The sequence below is a fragment of the Cervus elaphus genome, chromosome 1, assembly GCF_910594005.1.
Source record: "Cervus elaphus chromosome 1, mCerEla1.1, whole genome shotgun sequence".
Lineage (NCBI taxonomy): Eukaryota > Metazoa > Chordata > Mammalia > Artiodactyla > Cervidae > Cervus > Cervus elaphus.
Window position 1 is genome coordinate 65,120,259 of NC_057815.1, and position 19,010 is coordinate 65,139,268.

General features: G+C 46.6%; 1 protein-coding gene across 3 annotated transcripts in view; it reads right to left on the reverse strand.

Moving 5' to 3' along the window:
* STIM1 (stromal interaction molecule 1) overlaps positions 1-18,200 on the reverse strand; it is a 200,748-nt gene extending 182,548 nt beyond the window's left edge. Inside the window, exon 1 of one of the 3 annotated variants that reach the window (XM_043905812.1) lies at positions 16,960-18,200. In XM_043905812.1, coding sequence (XP_043761747.1) covers positions 16,960-17,092 — 133 coding nt within the window. In that variant the 5' untranslated portion in view covers positions 17,093-18,200. The remainder of the gene's footprint in view (positions 1-16,959) is intronic. The other 2 variants (XM_043905813.1, XM_043905814.1) reach the window with 2 other exon arrangements.
* Positions 18,201-19,010: the final 810 nt, after the last annotated feature.

Sequence of the window (19,010 nt, forward strand, 5' to 3'; positions counted from 1 at the left end):
ACATGGGTTCGATCCCTGGTTGGGAAACTAAGATCCCACAGCCACAGAGCAACTAAGTCTGCCCACCACAACTAAGCCCCGGCACCACAAGGAATGATCCCACGTGACACAATGAAGCTCCATCACAGCCTAATTAATTAATTAATTACTTTTTAAAAGAAAGATAGGATATGAAATTGTTTGTGCTGCCTTAGGAAGGTAACTAGAGGCTTTGAGAGAGACATGGGTTTGAATTCTGGTTCAGCTGCTTACAGGCTGTAATGACCATCAAACAAATTACTTTCCTTTTATGAGTATTTTTTCCTCTATAAAATGGGCATTATGAAAAGATACGGCCATATCTCAAGAGACAACTGTGTGAAACACCAGCCCTGACCTGGCACATGGCAGGACTTAATAAATATCCATATCCCTTTTTCTGGTTAGAACAGGAATGCACGAAAGAGAAGACTACCCCAGTACAATGGGAATTACTTGCCAGCTAACAGAGCAAAGCCCATTGGGGGCTAACAGAACAGACAGTTGACCTGAAAGAGCACTTTGGAGGTCTGGAGAGCAGCAAATCCAGGCATACCTGGATCCAGGTCTCAGCCTACATCTCTCTCTACCATGAAATGTGTGGCAGCCCATTCTGGACAAATATTAGTACATCATCATGCCTTTCATTAGATGAAGACATGGAAACCCACTCCTCAGTTCCCCAGGAAAGACAACCCCATGCCAACTTTTGGTACTCCAGGAGGCTGGAGCAGGACCTAGTGCAAGCAAAGTATTGAGTCCAGCTGCCAACATTTTAATTAGTCCAACCTGAAAAGTCTATAACCACAGGAGATTAAAAGGAGCCCCCAGGGAAAGCCTCTGCCCTTCACTCAGTTCAGCCAATTAGATCTGCTCAAGTGCCCTAATTTTTATCACTGAATTCCTGGGGGAATCAGGCCTTACCTAGCTCTGACTTCTGGCTGAAAGTACAGGCACAAGCTCAGCTCCGGAAGAGAAGCCGGGTGTGAGCTGCAAGAGAGGTAGCATCAAATATGCCTGAGGCCTTGACACCTTCCTGGCATTAGTAAACTAAGAACTGCCCTCTTGAAGGCTCTACCCTCCACCCCAGATTCTCACTTCAAGGGTACCCTCAATCCAGTAACGCTTGTATTTTAAAGGGGGATTCTCCAAAATGAAAATGACTTAAAGCTCACATGAATCAAGCTGCAGGGTACACAGGGGGCAAATGTAAAAACTGAGGCACAGAGGGATAAAGAGTCTTGTTCAAGTTAATGACAAGATGTTATACTCAAAAACCAAAAAATGTCACTTTCCCTAAGGCTCAGCCCTCTGCCTTACAACTGTACCAAGTATGGCCATACTGTTTCGATCATCATTATGAGTTAAAAAGCAAGGTTATAAGGCAAAGCAAGAACCTAGGAGACATAAGGTAGTAAAAAGAGGGAAAAAACCAGAGAACTGTATAGATGATCAGATAATTCAGAAGAGGAAAACTAATAATAATAAATTACTCACATTTGTATAAGACTAAACACTTGTCACATTATCTCATAAAATCTGCATGCACTGACCTTGTGAGATCTGTTCTGTTATTCCCCCAAATACCTGGCATGGGGAAACTGAGGCCCAGAAAGGTCAACAGTATCACAGCCCAAGCAAATTCCTAGTCTAGTGTTCTTTTTTAGTAAACTAGATTTTTCATAAAGAAAGCCATGAAAATTCAAGAGGACTAATCTAGAAAGAGGGAAGAAAATGAAAAAAAGGTTCAAGAAAAACAGTGGGGGAAAATTGCTTTAAGACAGAAGCTACGAAACAGTAAACAGGTTTTTTTTTTTTTTTTTTTTTTTTTTTTACAACAGGTATTTTATTAATCAGAAAACCTTGAGAGGGTGTGTGACAAAACATCAGACAAGATGGCCAGTTTCAGGCCTGCTCCTATGACAATGAGTGGACACAACCACAGACCAGACCTGCTACCTGATGATACCCAAGCAGCCTCCTGCCCATCTCAAGAGGACTCAGGAACATGTGTGCTAACCAAAAAGACGACCACAAGAGGACTCTAGGCACTAGCTTTGACCAACAGCTGCACCTGGGCACCTCTGTCCCAAGCCAGGGCTTACTCTAGTCTAGCAGGAGTTTCCCCTCAAAACATAGCCTAAATTCAGCTAGCACTCTGCCCCCACAGACCTTGAAGGTTGGTAGAAGCTGAAGGCTGGTAGAAGAGCCTGGGGGAAAGGGATAATAATCACCTTCTCTCAAGCCAAGAACACCTGAAAGGGTATAAATCACTTAATGTTCTTTCGGCAACTTCATTTCACACTAGAAAATTAGAGATGTGTGACTGTGGAAAACTTAGCATGTTCCCTGATCTGAAAGCCCCGAATGAAGGTTAGTTGCCTAGGAAGCCTAAAACGAAAGACCTTCCACAAAAAACTGTGTTTAAAGTTTGCTCTCACTGGGCCAAAATACTCACTATACATATGGCTCCAAACCAAGTCAAAATCCTAGAATAACACACTCACACAGCACTTGAGGGTTTTACAAAGTGCCTTATCTTCCACTGTCTCTATGAGGTAGAGATTAATACTCTCTTTACTGGAAATTTGGAAACTAAGGCTCAGAGAAAAAGCAACCTGTTCAAGGTCTCACAAATGGAAAATGGCAGAGCCTGGAGCTAAACCCAGGTTTTCCTATCTGCAAGAGTCTCTGATTTTCCTGCAGTAAAGGCCCAGCTTTGTTAGGAAGCTTAACAGGTAAAAGCAAGAGACCTGGATTCTCAGACTTGGCACCCACCAAGTAGTTCCTGTGTGACCTTAGAAAAACCCCTTGACTTCTTTGGGCATCAGAAAACTCATTCAAAAATGGAGTGAAGTGAAAAAAGCACAAAGAGAAGAGAATTCTTTGGTTCCTAGAGTACAGTGAAGTGTAGCCCTTGCCTATCAGTTCAAATGAGGTCAACCAGCCCCCTAGTCATCACACTCTAGCATTGGCCCTCCTTCAGACTGCCATTTTCTATTACTGGCACCACCAGGGACCTCATTACCCACACTCAAAACATGGTTTTGACTCTTTTCTTCCCTCCCTACACTTAAACTCTAAGTCCTATTGAGTCTATCTCCACAATGCAGACTCTGATCCCGGCTCTTGAACAACTGCAAAGTCTCCTGTGCAGACTTCCTGCCTCCAACCTCATCCCATCAATGCTTTGGTGTAGTCCATGAGATTAATCTTCCTAAAGCAAAACTCATGTCATGTCTTTTCCCTACTCAACACCTGCAAGGACTACTTAGTGCCTATAAAGTCAAGTCTGAACTCTTTAGCCTGACATTGAGGTTCTCCATTATCATTCCTCAGTCTTTTTTTTTTTTTTGGCCTTATTTTATAGTACTCACCTTCATAAGTGCTACTCTCCAGCCAACCTGGACTAGCTAATGTCCTAAAAGCTCTTCACTTTGTCCCACTCCATGCCTTTATTCATGACACTTCCTCTGGGTGGAATGCTTCCCAGCCAGAGGAAACCTTCTATTTCTGCCTGGAGTACCTGAAGACCTGCCACTTCCTCCTCCATACAGCTACCCTGACCTCTCCAGGTGGAGGTGATCCCATTTTCCAACAGGACCATAGGGCTCTGAACCTAGATTGCCTTACATGATAAGCTATAAAATGGGAGACCCATTGTGAGGATTAAACAAGATCATGTATGTGAAAGTATTTAACCCAGTCCTGGTATAGAGTATGTGCTCAATAAAGAGGAGCTCTTATTAGGATAAAGAAAAACAATGGTACACATCTAACTTCCCTATTATCCTCAATCCTCTTCCCAGGCAGGGTATAACACATATGTTAAATGTTAACTGAAGAGGTGAAGAATGCTATATATATATATATATATATATACACACACTTATAAATATAAATATACACAGACCCTATCCCAAAGCTTATATCCACAAGAGCTCAACCATAATGCTACTTTTGGAGGCTAGAGACTGAATACATAGCACTCTGTAGCTATACTCTTCATCAATGTGAGGCTCCCATGCAGAATGTATAAGTGAATACACTTTCTCACTCCCTCTCCCATCTCCTACAAATTCTAATCCCAGTTTATTCCAGACCACTTAGGTGACAGAACAAACTAATGTCACTAATGGTCTGATAAGCTGTATATTTTTTAATCCAAACGCACATCTCTACTAAAATTCATATAGCTGTCTCCTTCCCTCCTACAGTTATTAAACAAAAACAGAAACAGCATTGGCCTCTGGGTCAGATAAACCTAAAATTCAAATCCTGGCTTAGTCATCTTGGGAAAATTACTTAAATTCTCAGAGTTACAGTTTCCCCATCCACACAATGAGAAAAATGCCCACCTTTAAGAGCTGTTGCACAGATGTAAAGTACCCACCCCAGTGCCTACAACAGGTGTTCAATAAATGGTAGCTATCATCACCATTCTTATCATTGAAGTTATTTGAGTTGTCTTAATTACACACTTATCTCTTTAGTGATATGCAATATGAGCTCCAGCGAACTTTGCCCTTATCAGCAAAGGTTTCTTGAAATAAGACCTGAAGTCTGAGTGCCCAGGTACACACACAGACACAAGCTGCTTTCTAACTTGTGTATGTGTTATACCTGAAGTGCACCCAGCTCCCCCATACCCTGTATTTTAGACGCTGGTTCTGGGAACTTGGAAAACACTAGCACATTTGTTTTAACATACACAGTGGTGATGAGAGTTCTGAGAGCTTCGTGAGAGCCCTGAGATAACCCAGAGAGGCCAATCAGGAGCAGAGCTACCGAATCTCACTGGAGAAAATCAGAGGCATATGAGATTTGGAAGCCTGCCTGCCTGCCTCAGGCCTGCCAGCCAGTGAGATTTCTGGTCATTACCTCGGCCAGAACTCAATAAAAGGCAGCCAGGAGCTCTGTAAACGTGGCTCATAGAGAAAGGGACAGGTTCGTCTGGGTTGGGCCGTGCTGACAGCACAGCTGGCTCTCTTGGGCCTTTGCTCCTTCCCCAATTCTCCCTAGAGGCCCCTCCCCAGTGTCTTGAAGGAAAGTTGGTGTGGTATCTGCTCAGGCTGGAGTTCTCTGAGGCCCAGGGAGTTCTCAGAATCAGAGACAACATTTAAAACACCAGCGATCTTCACCGGACTATGCTACTTCCCTACTGCACAAGCCCACTATGAAAGAAGGCTCCCTCCTCCATCCCACAGGACAGGCTAAGGAGAGTAGTTCTGTTCACCCGGCTGCCTCATGCTTGCTCTGTGGTAAACCCACACGGTCCATGGAACTGAAGACAGAGAGCAGCAGGACCCAAGGAAGCCCTGCCTCAGGTCTCATATCAGGCCTCCAGGAACTCAGCCCTGCTCCACTTCTGCGACAGTCACTGTCTCAGGGCAGCCAGTGCTGTGGCAAATAGAAACTGCCAGCCAGAGTCAAGGGCGGGCCCACCCCGCAGTGTGACTGATAACTATTTCCAAGAGCAGCTTCAGTAGGTACTCAATAAATAGGGATGAAGTACCAGGACGTAGAAAAACAGTGAATGCCTACAGAACTCAGAAAGCCCCCACGTGAACTCTACCCCTTACCTCAAAGCGCTCTCATCAAAGTTTTTCCTAGGAATTGATATCAGTTTACTTGGCACTCTCCCTCCATGACTATTCGGTCCCAAGATCAACTCATTATTATTCATCCATTTATTCAACAGTTATCTACTGGGCACATACCCTCTGATCCATGTTGTGATAGATACTAAGGATGGGTGCTATGGTAAAAAAAAAAAAAAATAGACATGGCTCTTACCTTCAAGAGAGAGGAAAATATGCAAAAAACAAACAAACAAAAAAGGCTTTAAAAGCTATACAACCACTTCATACAAATTTTAATCCCATTTTCAAGGGAGGAGACTGAAGTTTGGGTTGTGATGTCAGTAAGGACTCAAGTCATGCCTGTTGCTCTTGATTCTACATCAGGCTACCTCTTGTTTTAAGAGGCATAAGCAGGGTGAGAAGTGCACACAGAGTGCTGTAGATAGCAAGTGCTACTGGAGTGCAGAGATGAGAGGGAACTTGTGGCTAGCGTTAATGGCAGGGAACACTTCACAGAGGACTGAGAAGTTAGGCAGGAGAGGGGAAGACATTCTGGGAGGCAGTAAAATGATATCTGTAAGTAAAGGCAAAAGAGAAGCAGGATAAGGTGCGTTCTGCAGACCAGGACAAAGGAAAAAGCCTCGCTAGGCCAAAATGTAGAGAGGGGAACAGAGGAAGATGAAGTGGGCAAAGCAGTCTGGGCCCAGAAGGAAACTAGCACCCCGAGAAGGATTTTAGAGCCTGCACCATCTCCAGTCCAAACTCCCAAGCAGAAAACAAAAGTGCAGTGCTGTTGACTCATTTCAGGTTTTCCCCTGCAGGCCTCTCACTGACACACATCTGCTCCACTCTGGTCAACACAACAGGACCACAGCCATCCCTATTCAAGTTTCACCTGCCTTAGGAAGTTGTGCCAAAAGAGGCATGGCTTTTGTCAAATTCTCAGTGCTCAGAAAGCACCCCCTCGGCACTTTCCAGGTGATCCTGAGCAACCCCACAGGGCTTTAGATACGTTCACCCTGCCTGTGGAGGCCCCAAATCTATATATAATGCAACCAGCTGAGCCAAACAATGGTGACAATCTTAGTACAGCACTCTGACCCACCTCCTTCAGGAAGTCTGCCGTGTACATCCCAACAAACAGATCTCTGTGCTTTAAGCTGAGATTGCCAGCGGAGTGTAGAACATAGATATTAGTCACCATATGCCACAGATATTACTGAGCTGCTTTTTCTGTGCCACACATAAAAGTTCCCTAGCCGGGCAGGGAAGCTCCTCAGAAGCAGAGCTGACTTGACATACCCACAATTCCACCCAGTGCAATTTCTGTGAACACTATACAGTATTGTGAACTGCTTTCTGCTCCTCCTCTGTATGGGTCTCAGACCTCCTAACAACCCAAACCGGCTGCACTAGGGTAAAGAGGCTCACCACAGAGTGGGAACAGCATTTGAATGATAATCAGACAAAATTAGATTATAGCCCCAACTGAGATCTTGGGCAAATCTGTTCCTGTCATATGTTAATTGAGGAGTTTAGGAGCAATGGTACTTAAAAGCCCTGCCAACTCTGACATACTAGGATGTGAAGTCCTGGCACCCAACACCAACAACCCAAAAGGTCAGAGTAAGTTTTTCAGCTGTCATTGTGTAAGTCCCAGTTCAATGGCACTAATATGTCTAGCTCTCCGAAGCCAAATTGGGGCAGTGAAAGCTCTAAGGTCAGTGGCTATACAATGGGCTCCAGAACCAAAGGTACCAAACAAGGAGTTGGGAGACATGACTAGAACCTAAAATAAAAATCTAGTTTAGAACTGGGTTTAAAACAGAGGAGGAATACAGACAGAAGGTCCATGTCAACTCTACATGTCAAAGCAATGAAGTCATACATGAACCAAACAGACATACCACCAAAGGGAGTATAGAAAGACTCCACAAGACTCTTAAGAAGCAGGCAAAGGAAGTCAGAGAAAAGTTCAGAGGACTCAGCACCCAGAAGCCACTGTTCCCAAGATCATGGCCCTAGAATGATGTCACAGGCATCCCCTATGATGGCCCCCAGGGATCCCTACCCTCTTGGTATTCATGCCATTGTATAATCCCCTGGAAGTAGAAGGGAGCATTTAAGCTTAAGCGAGGGCTTCTTCTAGCAAGGGACTTCCCTGGTGGCTCAGATGGTAAGCTGTCTGCCTACAATGTGGGAGACTTGGGTTCAATCCCTGGGTTGGGAAGATCCTCTGGAGAAGGAAATGGCAACCCACTCCAGTACCCTTGCCTGGAAAATCCTGTGGACAGAGGAGCCTGGTAGTCTACAATCCATGGGGTCACAAAGAGTCAGACATGACTGAGCGACTAAACTTTTACTTTCACTTTCACTTTGAGTTCATGCTAGACTTACTGACTTGCTTCTAACCTATAGAATTTGGCAGAAGTTGTGGCACATCAATTGCAAGATTAGGTGATGAAAAGACTACAGCTTCCACAGTGGGCACTCCCTCTTACATCACTTGTCCTAGGGGAAGCTAACTATCATGTCATGAGGCAGCCCAGTGCCAAGGCCCATGTGGCAAGGGGCCAAGGCCTACCAACAACAACATAAATGAGCTTGAAAGCAAATACTTGCCCCGCAATGAGCCTTCAGCCCCAGCCCAACAATTTGACTACAGCCTCATGAGGGACCTTTGGCAGAGGCACCCAGCTAAGCAGCACCCAGATTCCCAACCCACAGAAACTGGATATAATAAATGTTGACTATTTTAAGCCTCTACATTTGGGGATAATTTGTTATGCATCAACACAGGTAGGGACTAGGCCAATCTGGTCAGCCATTTCAAGTCTGCGGGTGGGGCTAGGAAAGTGGTTACAGCCAGGAAAAGGAAGGGGGTATAGGCCGGAAATGAAGTGAAATACTAGCGCCCAGACATTATCAACAGCATTCCTGTGGCCTAGAGTAAGCCTTGAGTTAAGGGTCTAATTTGTCCACACTCAGAGTCCATATTAGTCTGGAGGGTACACCTGAAGTAAAATATGAACTGCAGCAGGTTCAGAGAAGTAACTTCCATTAGAAAGGTGCCACCAAAAGGAACTGAAGCTCCAACAGTCTGGCCACCTAATGTGAAAAGCTGACTCATTGGAAAAGACCCTGATGCTGGAAAAGACTAAAGGCAAAAGAAGAAGGGGGCGGCAGAGGATGAGATGGTTAGATAGCATCAATGGACATGAATCTGAGCAAACTCTGGGAGATAACGAAGGACAGGGAAGCCTGAGGTGCTGCAGTCCATGGGGTCGCAAAGAGTCAGACACGACTTAAGCGACTGAACAACAACCATAAAACACTCAGGTTCTAAGACTTTTCAGGCTCATAAACCTGAGGTGAGAGGACCCAAACATCCCTAATTGTGCAGTACTTTAGAAAGTACTTTAGACTTTAATACTTTAGAAAGGGTGAAAGCCCTTTCACCACATGTTATCTCAACTGATCCTCACTACAAATCTATTCCTTAAGGTTATGCCCTTCCTACAAATGAAAAAAACTAAGGCTGAGACAGGTAAAGTGACTTACCTTCTACAAGGCCCACAGAGCTGGAACTCTGAAGCTCCCCTAGATCCAGATATTTATGTCTGTTGACTATGGCCAACTTAGATCCTTCTGGCAACCAAAGTTAATCATCTAATCTAGGCTTCTACCCAGGCCCACCCACTCAATTTCCAACTTTCTCCTCCCCATTACATGTAAGTCCTTTCTGGAATTAGACATTTCCAGCTACTTTTAACTGCATTCTCTTGGTAAGGGCTGCAACAATAAAAGTCTGGTTTCTTTAAAATCCTAGACAAACTTCTTCCAAGTGAAGTGAGGCTGTTGCACTCAAACTGATCTGGATGACTTTTTTAACAAAAGCAAAAAATGAGAAATTCTTTTTGTTTATTTGTTTTTCCTCACAGCACAGCTTGAGGGATCTTAGCTCCCCAACCAGAGATCAGAACTAGGGATTGAACCCAGACCCTGCCAGTGAAAGTGCTGAGTCCTAACCACTGAACCATCAGGGAATTCCCAAAAAGTGAGAAATTCTAAAGCAGTGAACTTTCTAAAGAAGTAAAGTTTATTTCTTCAACTTTATCCAACCCTTTCAAAGGAAAATTTTTTCAATTTCTAAGCAAGTGCCTAGTACCCTACAATAGAAACAGAACCAGACAACAAATCCCCTTCAATTCAGTTTTACAACCTCTGCAATATGTAAAGTATACCTCATGCCTAGCCTTTTGCTAGAAGTTTTTTGTCCTAACCCTTGAGGAGTTTATATCAAGGAGGCTGGGCACATACACAGAAAACTCCAACAGGGTAGCAGGATTGCTAAGATTATAGACTCCACCATCCTCGAGCACAGCACTTTGTGATAGGTGACTAGACTATTCTAACCCCTCTGTTAACATAGCTATGGCCAGACCGGGGCTTCCCTAGTGGCTCAGATGATAAAGAATCTGCCTGCAATGCAGGAGACCTGGGTTCGATCCCCTGGAGGAGGGCATGGCAACCCACTCTAGTAGTCTTGCCTGGAGAATCCCCATGGACAGAGGAACCTGACAGGCTATAGTCTATGGGATCTCAAAGAGTCAAACATGACCGAGCAACTAAGCACAGCATGGCCAGATCACTGAGGTTAAGCTCTGCAAGCCAGGCTGGTTAAGGATACATTGATAGATAAAGTGTTTTGATAAAAACAACAAGGGCTTGATACACTGATCCCCAGAGTGAGGGTTCTGAGCCTCCACTTTTTAGCTATGTGACCAACAAAACAATTTTCTCAGCTATAAATTCTTCACCTTCAAAGTAGGCTTAATGGGAATTCCCTGGTGGTCCAGTTGTAGGACTCCACGCTTCCACTGCAGGGAGATGGGTTCAATTCCTGATCAGGGAACTAAGATCCTGCCTGCTGTGTGGTGAAGCCAAAAAAAAAAAAAAAACAAAAACCAAGCATAATAATAAAAACAGCTCTACCTACTTCCAAAGTTAAGGATAACATAAAACAATACATTGAAAAGGGAAAACAGATCTGAGCTTCAATGAAAATACAGAGTGCTCTGGGTGAGCAACACCTCCAAGTGTTGAGGAAAAGCCCAGAATGGTTACCAGTTTATTTCAGTTCAGTCGCTCAGTCGTGTCTGACTCTTGCCGACCCCATGAACCGCAGCATGCCTAGGCCTCCCTGTCCATCACCAATTCCCGGAGTCTACCCAAACCCATGTCCATCAAGTCGGTGATGCCATCCCACCTTCTCATCCTCTGTCGTCCCCTTCTTCTCCTGCCCTCAATCTTTCCCAGCATCAGGGTCTTTTCAAATGAGTCAGCTCGTCACATCAGGTGGACAAAGTGTTGGAGTTTCAGCTTCAACATCAGTCCTTCCAATGAACACCCAGGACTGATCTCCTTTAGGATGGACTGGTTGGATTTCCTTGCAGTCCAGGGGACTCTCAAGAGTCTTCTCCAACACCACAGTTCAAAAGCATCAATTTTTCAGCACTCAGCTTTCTTCACAGTCCAACTCTCACATCCATACATGGCCACTGGAAAAACCATGGCCTTGACTAAATGGACCTTTGTTGACAAAGTAATGTCTCTGCTTTTTAATATGCTGTCTAGGTTGGTCACAACTTACCTTCCAAGGAGTAAGCGTCTTTTAATTTCATGTCTGCAATCACCATCTGCAGTGATTTTGGAGCCCAGAAAAATAAAGTCAGCCATTATTTCCACTGTTTCCCCATCTATTTGCCATGAAGTTATGGGACCAGATGCCATGATCTTAATGGTTACCAAGATATACGAAAAGGTTTGAAAGGAAGAGAGAAAATGCAATCCATTCAAACAGGCCCTGATTCCAGCTTTTCTAACAAATTTTAATAGAGGTTTTAGGTTGAGCCCAATAAAAACAGAGATAGACAAAGTACAACTCCTCCTCCCTTCTTCCACAAACAGCTTACGCTTGCAAGAGAGTAAACATCTGTACAATGTGCCATGTGTTACATTAGAACTTTATATGTAGTACCCAGGAGGTAATAAAGAAAGCTCTGTATTATTATTAGTTGACATCTTAAACTGTGTTGTAGCACATGGGTATTCAATGCATTAGTCTTTATATTTAGTTGTATATCTTCATAGATTGTAATTTTTTTTTTTAATTAGCAGTAACAAAAAAAAGAAAGCTCTGTTGGAGACCCAGTTTGGTATCTTTCTCTCTCCCAAAAAGTGTGACAGCCAGAGCTACAGGGTTTCCTGGAGAATTTCTCACAAAGGGTAGTATACCACAGTATGCCCATGCAGTCACTCAGCACTGTATCTCAAAGCCACTCAGCAGGAAATGAGGGGCCCCTTGGAGCTCAAAGCTAAGTCCTTTGGAGACCTAGGAAACCCTCCCCATAAGATCTCATCCCCTCCTTGTCAGAGAACAGGAGTTCTTAGCATGAAGGCTCCACATTCCTAAGGGGCCCAGGAGAAGAATTCAGGAGGGCTTGTGAATTTGAATGGAAAGAAATTATATCTTATTTTCAGTATTCTCTTACTGAAAGTTAGCATTTCCTTCAATTATATATTAAAACCAACCACAATATTATTAGCACCACCTACGATTTTGTCACCAACAGAAATTACAGACATTCCCATGCCACATTACATTGGTGAAGACATCTTCAAATATTACACACGATCATCATTACTTCAAAATTATAGTAGCTATCAGACCTGCCACAGATCTCACGTGACTGCAATTTTCCTGTCTACTGGCCTCCATGTGAGGTAGTTGGCCAACTATGAAGCAACTCTGCCCAGTTATTGTTCAGCCGCCAAAGAGACCCCGTGTGCTCACACTGGTGATCCAGACTTTACAATACCTCCTTTCCTCCAACAATCCCCAAGTCAGACTACTCCCCACCAGGTTCTCTTTTGCCTCCGCCCAACCCCTCCTTCCAGGAAGCCCTCCCCAGCCACCTTAGCCTAGCTCAGCCCACGCAGAGCTCTTTTAATCCTTAGCCTACACTGTCTTCCCTGGTTGCTTCATTAAACCTGTGTATTATGTTGTATTTAATATTCTCTAAATATATATCCCCACCCCTACTCCCAAACTAGACTTCTTTGTAGCCCTAGGTTCCTTCTAATTGGACTTGTGGTTTGAATAACTGATTAAGCCTGGGTCCCTGACTCAAATGTCTTTGTCTAGTTCTACTAATAACCCACTGTGGAATTTCTGTGTGATGTCTCTCCGGACATCAGTTTCCTCACATGTAAAAAATAAGTTGAACTAACTGATGTTTCCACCTCTAAACTTTTGAGTTAGGCAACCACTTTTTATCTCCCTAAGATCTGAGAAAAATTATGGAGGAAACTGAGAAGCCTCCCCCAGCTCTCCCAGGCAGGGTTAGTCACTTGCTCCTCTGGGCTTCCCACAGCCCTTTGTATGTATATATCACACCTCTACTATAGCCTTTACCACAAAGTTTTGAAAGAGTGTATAACTTAGTGGCTGGTGGTGGCTGAGGTGGAGACGGGGAGAAGAGTCAGACTGCCAGTGTTCAAATTCTGGCTCTATTCCCTACTATCGCACAACCTTGGACAAGTTACTTGACCTCTTTATGATTTCATTTCCTTACTTATAAAACAGAGATAATACCAAGCACACAGAATGGCTTTAAGAATTAAAAGAAATAAAATGTTTGGAATAGTGCCTGCCACACGGTAAGCACTAAAAAATGTCAGTTGCTATTATTGTTGATGTTAGTGATGTTATTAATGTCTTACCAGGCACTAGGTTCCTACTTTAGCGACCTCTCTTTCTCCTCTCATTCTCTGCCACAGCACTCCATGTTTTCTTCCACAGTACTTACCACAAGATACTACATTTATTTATTTATCTTCTATCTCCCCACTAGACTATAAACTCCATAAGGCCAGAGAACATGTCTGTTTTGTTCATCCCAACACCGGAACTTCCCTGGTGGTTCACTGGCTAAGACTCCCAATGCAGGGGACTCGGGTTCCACCCCTCGTCAGGGAACTAGATGCTACATGCCATAACTAAGAGTTTGCATACTGCAACTGAGAGCTCGAATACAGCAACTAAAGATGGCACATGCCCCAACAAAGATCAAAGATCCTGCCGCATGCCGCAACTAACACCCAGCGTAGTCAGATAAATAAATAAGCAAACAAACAAATATTTAAATAAATAAACTCCCAACACCAAACACAGAGCCTGACCCAGAGCAGATACTCAAATGTTTGCCGAATAAAGAGCACATGAACTGGCACTGTCCAATGTTTGCTAAATAAATTAACCTAGTTAAGGATGACTGTCAAAGCTGAGGTGTGGGTGCAGGTGATGTCCTAGCTGCCCTAGGATTAGAGTGACCCTCTGCCCATCCCCCAATATTAGTCTCAGCCAAGCCCCACCCACCTGCTCTTGGCCCCAGTCCAGTTCCGGGAGCTACCCTCAGCTAAAATTAGCATAGCCACCAAGATGGCCAGGCCATTTATAGCCTTGGAGGCAGCAGCAGCTAGCTGGGTGGGCAGGCAGGACTCTGGCCTCCCACTCCATTAGTAGTTGATTGAGAAGCCAACCTGCACTCCCGTAGACCGCCTAGATGCTTTTCCTCCAAGGCCCTGTTCTAGCCCTGCTGAGTCAAACCACAGTTCCTGAGCAGAGGCCCTCAACCAACACTGGCAGTCACAACTCCAGACTCACACCCATTCTGCAGGAAACATTTTGAATTTCTAGAGACAAGGAGTCCAGAGACTAAGGGAGGTTCCAAGCATCAATTTCAGGCCAGTTTCATAAGTGCCAGCCCCAGAGCAGCACCACCATCAAGCACAGATCTTTACAGAAAAAGTAATTTAGCACAGCTGGGTATACAGGCACCAAAGAGCCAGACGTGACAGGAATGGCCTCTCTACAGCTCAGTAAGCTCTCCTAGCAGAGCACCTGCCTTCCCTAGAGAGCCAGACCTTTATGATAGGCATATACATCCAACAAGACAAAAAATGCAATTTTATGGCCCCTGCAGAAGACCCTCCAGAGAATACAGCCCTTTTATTGGGTCTTTCACCAGGGCCCACTAACTCACCAGGAGGAAACTAACATTCTCTTGCCCTTGCTTAGTGCTCCTTTAACAGGGCAGGGCCTGCGAAGTTGGAAGAAGGCTAGGTCTTATGAATTAGAAAACTGAGCATAGGACCCAGTTTCTTCAACGGTAAAAATGGGGATAATACCACCTGTTCCACATTCTAACTGAGCATTTGCAAGACTTTTGTGGGGAAAAATAGCTGTGTGGTTGTAACACACAAACTTTAGAAAACATACAAATTGACTAGATATGTTGAATCTGACTTAGAAAAGTGGCTGTTTTAAGGCTAAGTAAAACTCCTGTGTTCTGAGGATACAGAGGGAATCGAAAGGCTGTGTAAAAAGCTCCTCACCAAATCCAGTCCATGAGCCCAGACTACCTCTCTGCAAAAACGAGTTCCTATCTGAGTCGAAGACAAAGTCCCAGACAGGCGCAAAGGGACAACCTACCAGAACAACAGTGCTGGGGCCTCCAGTTTACCACAAACCATAGCCATTCCCAGCACCTGGGTCTCTAAGATCTCCTGCCTGGAATTCAATATTATTGTGACAACAGAAAGTAATTTCTGAACTGAGAGGAAGAAATAACCCCAAAGAGAAGCTTTAGTATAATCAACACAACCAGGCCTCTAAAATACATTGTGTGGAGGGCTGTCTCCGTAAGCTTCATCTGGGGGGTGGTTATGAGAGATAAGGAATGCCTCTTACCTATGGCATACACAAACACACAAATCTTCCTGACAGCTAGCTAGTGCCTAAATTCAAAACTTCATCCCTTTTAGCACATGTCTAAAATATAGAACTCTTCCTCGCAGACCAAAAAAAAAAAAAATATATATATATATATATACACATATTCATTTTACATTAGGCACTCATATTTTAGGGTGAAAAAGGAACATATTATTAGTTACAAACAGGGATGTCTCTGGGATAGCAGAAATGCTCCTCAGGTCTTCTTCACAGTTTGATCTACATCTGCCTACTAGTCTTCCCCTTCACAGCCCAATGAGAACCAAGCTTTCAGCTAGTTTCAGGGGCCAAACAGACAATGCGTAAAGAAACAGGATTAATATGCAAGGAGGTCCTATCTTCAAAGCTACATCCTGGGTGCCATGCTTATACATAAGGCAACTTCTGGCCTCACTTGTAAGTCAACCCTTGGGGTACCTATAATCACACCCAGCCCAGGCAAGGAACTTAAAGGGGGATTACCTAAGAAAGGGTCTACCACCAAAGCCAGCCCCGGAACCCATCCATGAAACTTCCTGGCCACCATGACCTACACTTCCTTTTCCTCCTTGTATCAATGGGTATTCACTGAGGCGACCCCTCACTTGAGCCTGCCCACCCATAGAAAGAACCCAGCTATAAACTCTCCTTACTCTGCAGCCCAATGTTTTGCGCACATCCCAGTGACAGGGTGAGAAACATGAGGGTAAAAAACTGGATTCCTTCTAAGCCTTGTGTAAAACAACTGAATTTTAAAAGTGCTCTTTTTTTTTTTTTTCTGCAACAGAGCACCAGGGCGCCTACTTTCTTGACAAGGCTCCATGAGTACACAGGAAAAAGCAGGACAGATCAAAAATATGGTAGAACTCCTACCATCATCAGTCAGAAGAAACAGAGTAAGTCAACAAGTGGTCCCAGGAATTATATCATGCCTATGTCAAGAAAAGTCCATTTAACTCCCTAGTGGTAAACAGCATTCCATCTAAGGAACTGCTTTGATATTTTAAATGGGCACAGCTAGGAGACAGCAGATTACCTAAGGCAGGGAGGAAATAGGGTTCCCACGCTCACTGGAATAGAAAGGCACACCTCAACACTAACTTACAGAGTAATAGAGCTGGCTCAGTCCTGACTTTCCCTGCCCAGCCCAAGTAGCCTCAACCTCCCCTGTGCTGCCAAGTGCTGAAACTGGCCAAGAGCAATAGACTTATCATCTGCCCAGGCCATTATTCCAGACAAGTAGTCCTGAGACAGGGTCTTGACTTGCTGATCTGAAAGGAAAAGGTACACCAGAAGCAAACCGCCTTTCACTGCCAACAAAAGACATCCTGAGGAGGGATGAGGAAAGTTGTTCAAGAGACAAAGACATCAAGAGTATAGCTCCTGAACGGAAAGAACTTCCTGGACTCCTAAGAACTGGCAATGCCGTAAGTGGGTCCTTCATCAATTCCAAGTGTAGAAACCAACTGTTCAAATTTCCCCACTTGGGCAACTCAGTTCTTGCCCGTGGCAAGGCCTTACCTGCTACAGTGGACTCCTCGGAATTGGCCCCTGAGCCGGTCGCCTTCTCGCTGTGGCTTTGGCTGAGGCTCTGGCCGTGATGCAGGAGGAGCCCCCAAAGGAGCCACAGGGCAAGACGAGCGCACACATCCATGACTCCAGGTCTCAGTCAACATGCGCCTGATGGAGACACCTCAGGATCTCAGAGGCAAAGTCGGGAGCCCCGTCCTGGAACTCCAGGCAAGATGCCCTCGAGGTGCCGCAGCTGTCCAGCCACCCGCGAGTCTGCCTCCTCCGACAGCCAAAGGTCAAGTGCTCCAAGTTTGGGAGCCGGAGGAAGGCCGGCGTCTCCGGCCCAACTGTGGGTCCGCTGGAGCTGCGACGGCCTGAGTGCCCTGTCAGCTCCGGCCGCTTCCGGAGAGTTTGGACAAGGTGGCCGCGGAGCCGCTGTCCGCTCCGCAGCCGGCTACACCCCTTGGGGAGGGGGTGGGCGTGCGGGAACTCCCGCGGCACCGGGGTGGGGGAGGGAGAGAAAGGAGGAGAAGAAGGGGGCACCTGGCTTCGCCCCGCTGGGGATCCGCGAGCAGCGCAGGTTCGGGGAGGGCGTGCGACTCCCAGGCCCCCGCGGGCGCGGGCGGCTCAGGGATCCCAGGCCTCCTAGGCCGAGGTCAGCGATGCCGCCCAGTCCCGTGCCCCAGCCGGCGATGCCCAGGTTCAGCAGGCGGACGCGCACGGGCCAGGCCCGGGATAGAGGCTCGCGGGCGAGCGGGCGGGAGGCGCGGGGCGGGCCCGGGGCGGGCGGGGGCGTGCTCTCCCGCAGGCCCGCCCCGCGCCGCCCGGCCCCCAGCGAAGCCCGGGCCCGCCCCAGCGCCTGGCTTATCCCGGAATAACCTGTTGTAGGCAGCCGCCCGGCGCCCGCAGACCCCTGAGGGCTCTCCCGGCCCGCACTAGTCTCCGCTAGGATCCCTCTCCCTAGCCAAAGTTCGGGTCCCAAGCCTCTCTTTCGCCCACTAGAGTCCCTCCCGTGCTAACCGCCCGCAAACTGACGGGCCCTGACACGCAAGTCGCTCAGGTAACCCAGGCCTGTGGCGGCGGCGGCGATGATGACAGTAGCCCGGATCTCCGGGCCTCAGTGCTGATCCACTCGCCTCAGCTCTAGAGCCGGGCAGGGCAGAGGGCCTGGACTCTACGACTGCCGCCCGGTACTGCCCGAGGCGACAACGACCCGGCCCGGTTCAGCCGGGGGCGCGTTCCCAGCCCCCTACTCCCGGCCGGTATCCCAGGCTCCGCCCCTCTCGCCGCGCCCCGCAGCCAATCAGCTTCCGCCTCTCTGCAGCTTAGGAACCCGCGCGCTTAGTCACCCCTGTGCAGCGGCCCCTGGCGGGCAAAGCTGGGTGCTGCGGCCCGGATCCGAGCTCGTTGGGAGGCCCTGCCCCTTTGCAGAGGGTTGGGGAATTAGAGCGAGGACCCGCCCCGGGGGGAGGCCCATTGGGGCCTGCTAGTGTTTTCAGAAGGAATGATGCCAGAAAAACAAAACGAAGCATCTAAACCACTATAGGTAAAATTGCCCCACACATTCCTAAATGGCCAAAGGTCCCCATATCTGTCTTCCTGACCTCCCCCCCGCCATCCATGCTAAGTAGGATGCCCTCCCTTAGCTCTCTCAGCCCGTTTTCCTACCCGTCCCCCAACCCACTCCCCTCTGAGGTTTCTGCGGGTAGGGCCTGTGTAGGTTCCTCCCTGCATCTCACTCTCCCAGCTCTGCGTGTGGCTTGAGGGTGTTAGCGACTTGAGAACGAGTGCCCCTATGAAGAGGGAGAAGCGCTGGGCCTCCCTCCACACAGCCTGCACTTCCTGTTCTCTTCTCAAGTGTGCTGTCAGCAGATCTTTACTGAAACCTGCTCTGTGCCCTGCCGTGTCCTTGGCACCGGCGGCAGGAGAAGGGATTAGGCCCCGGCCCTACCCTGACAGTGCTAAGCCAGCTACCTGTTCTGAGCAAGCCATCTGAAGATCGGGAACACGGATTTGCCCAACAGCTGCCGGGCTTAAGAGTTAGGCTGTTAATATAAAAA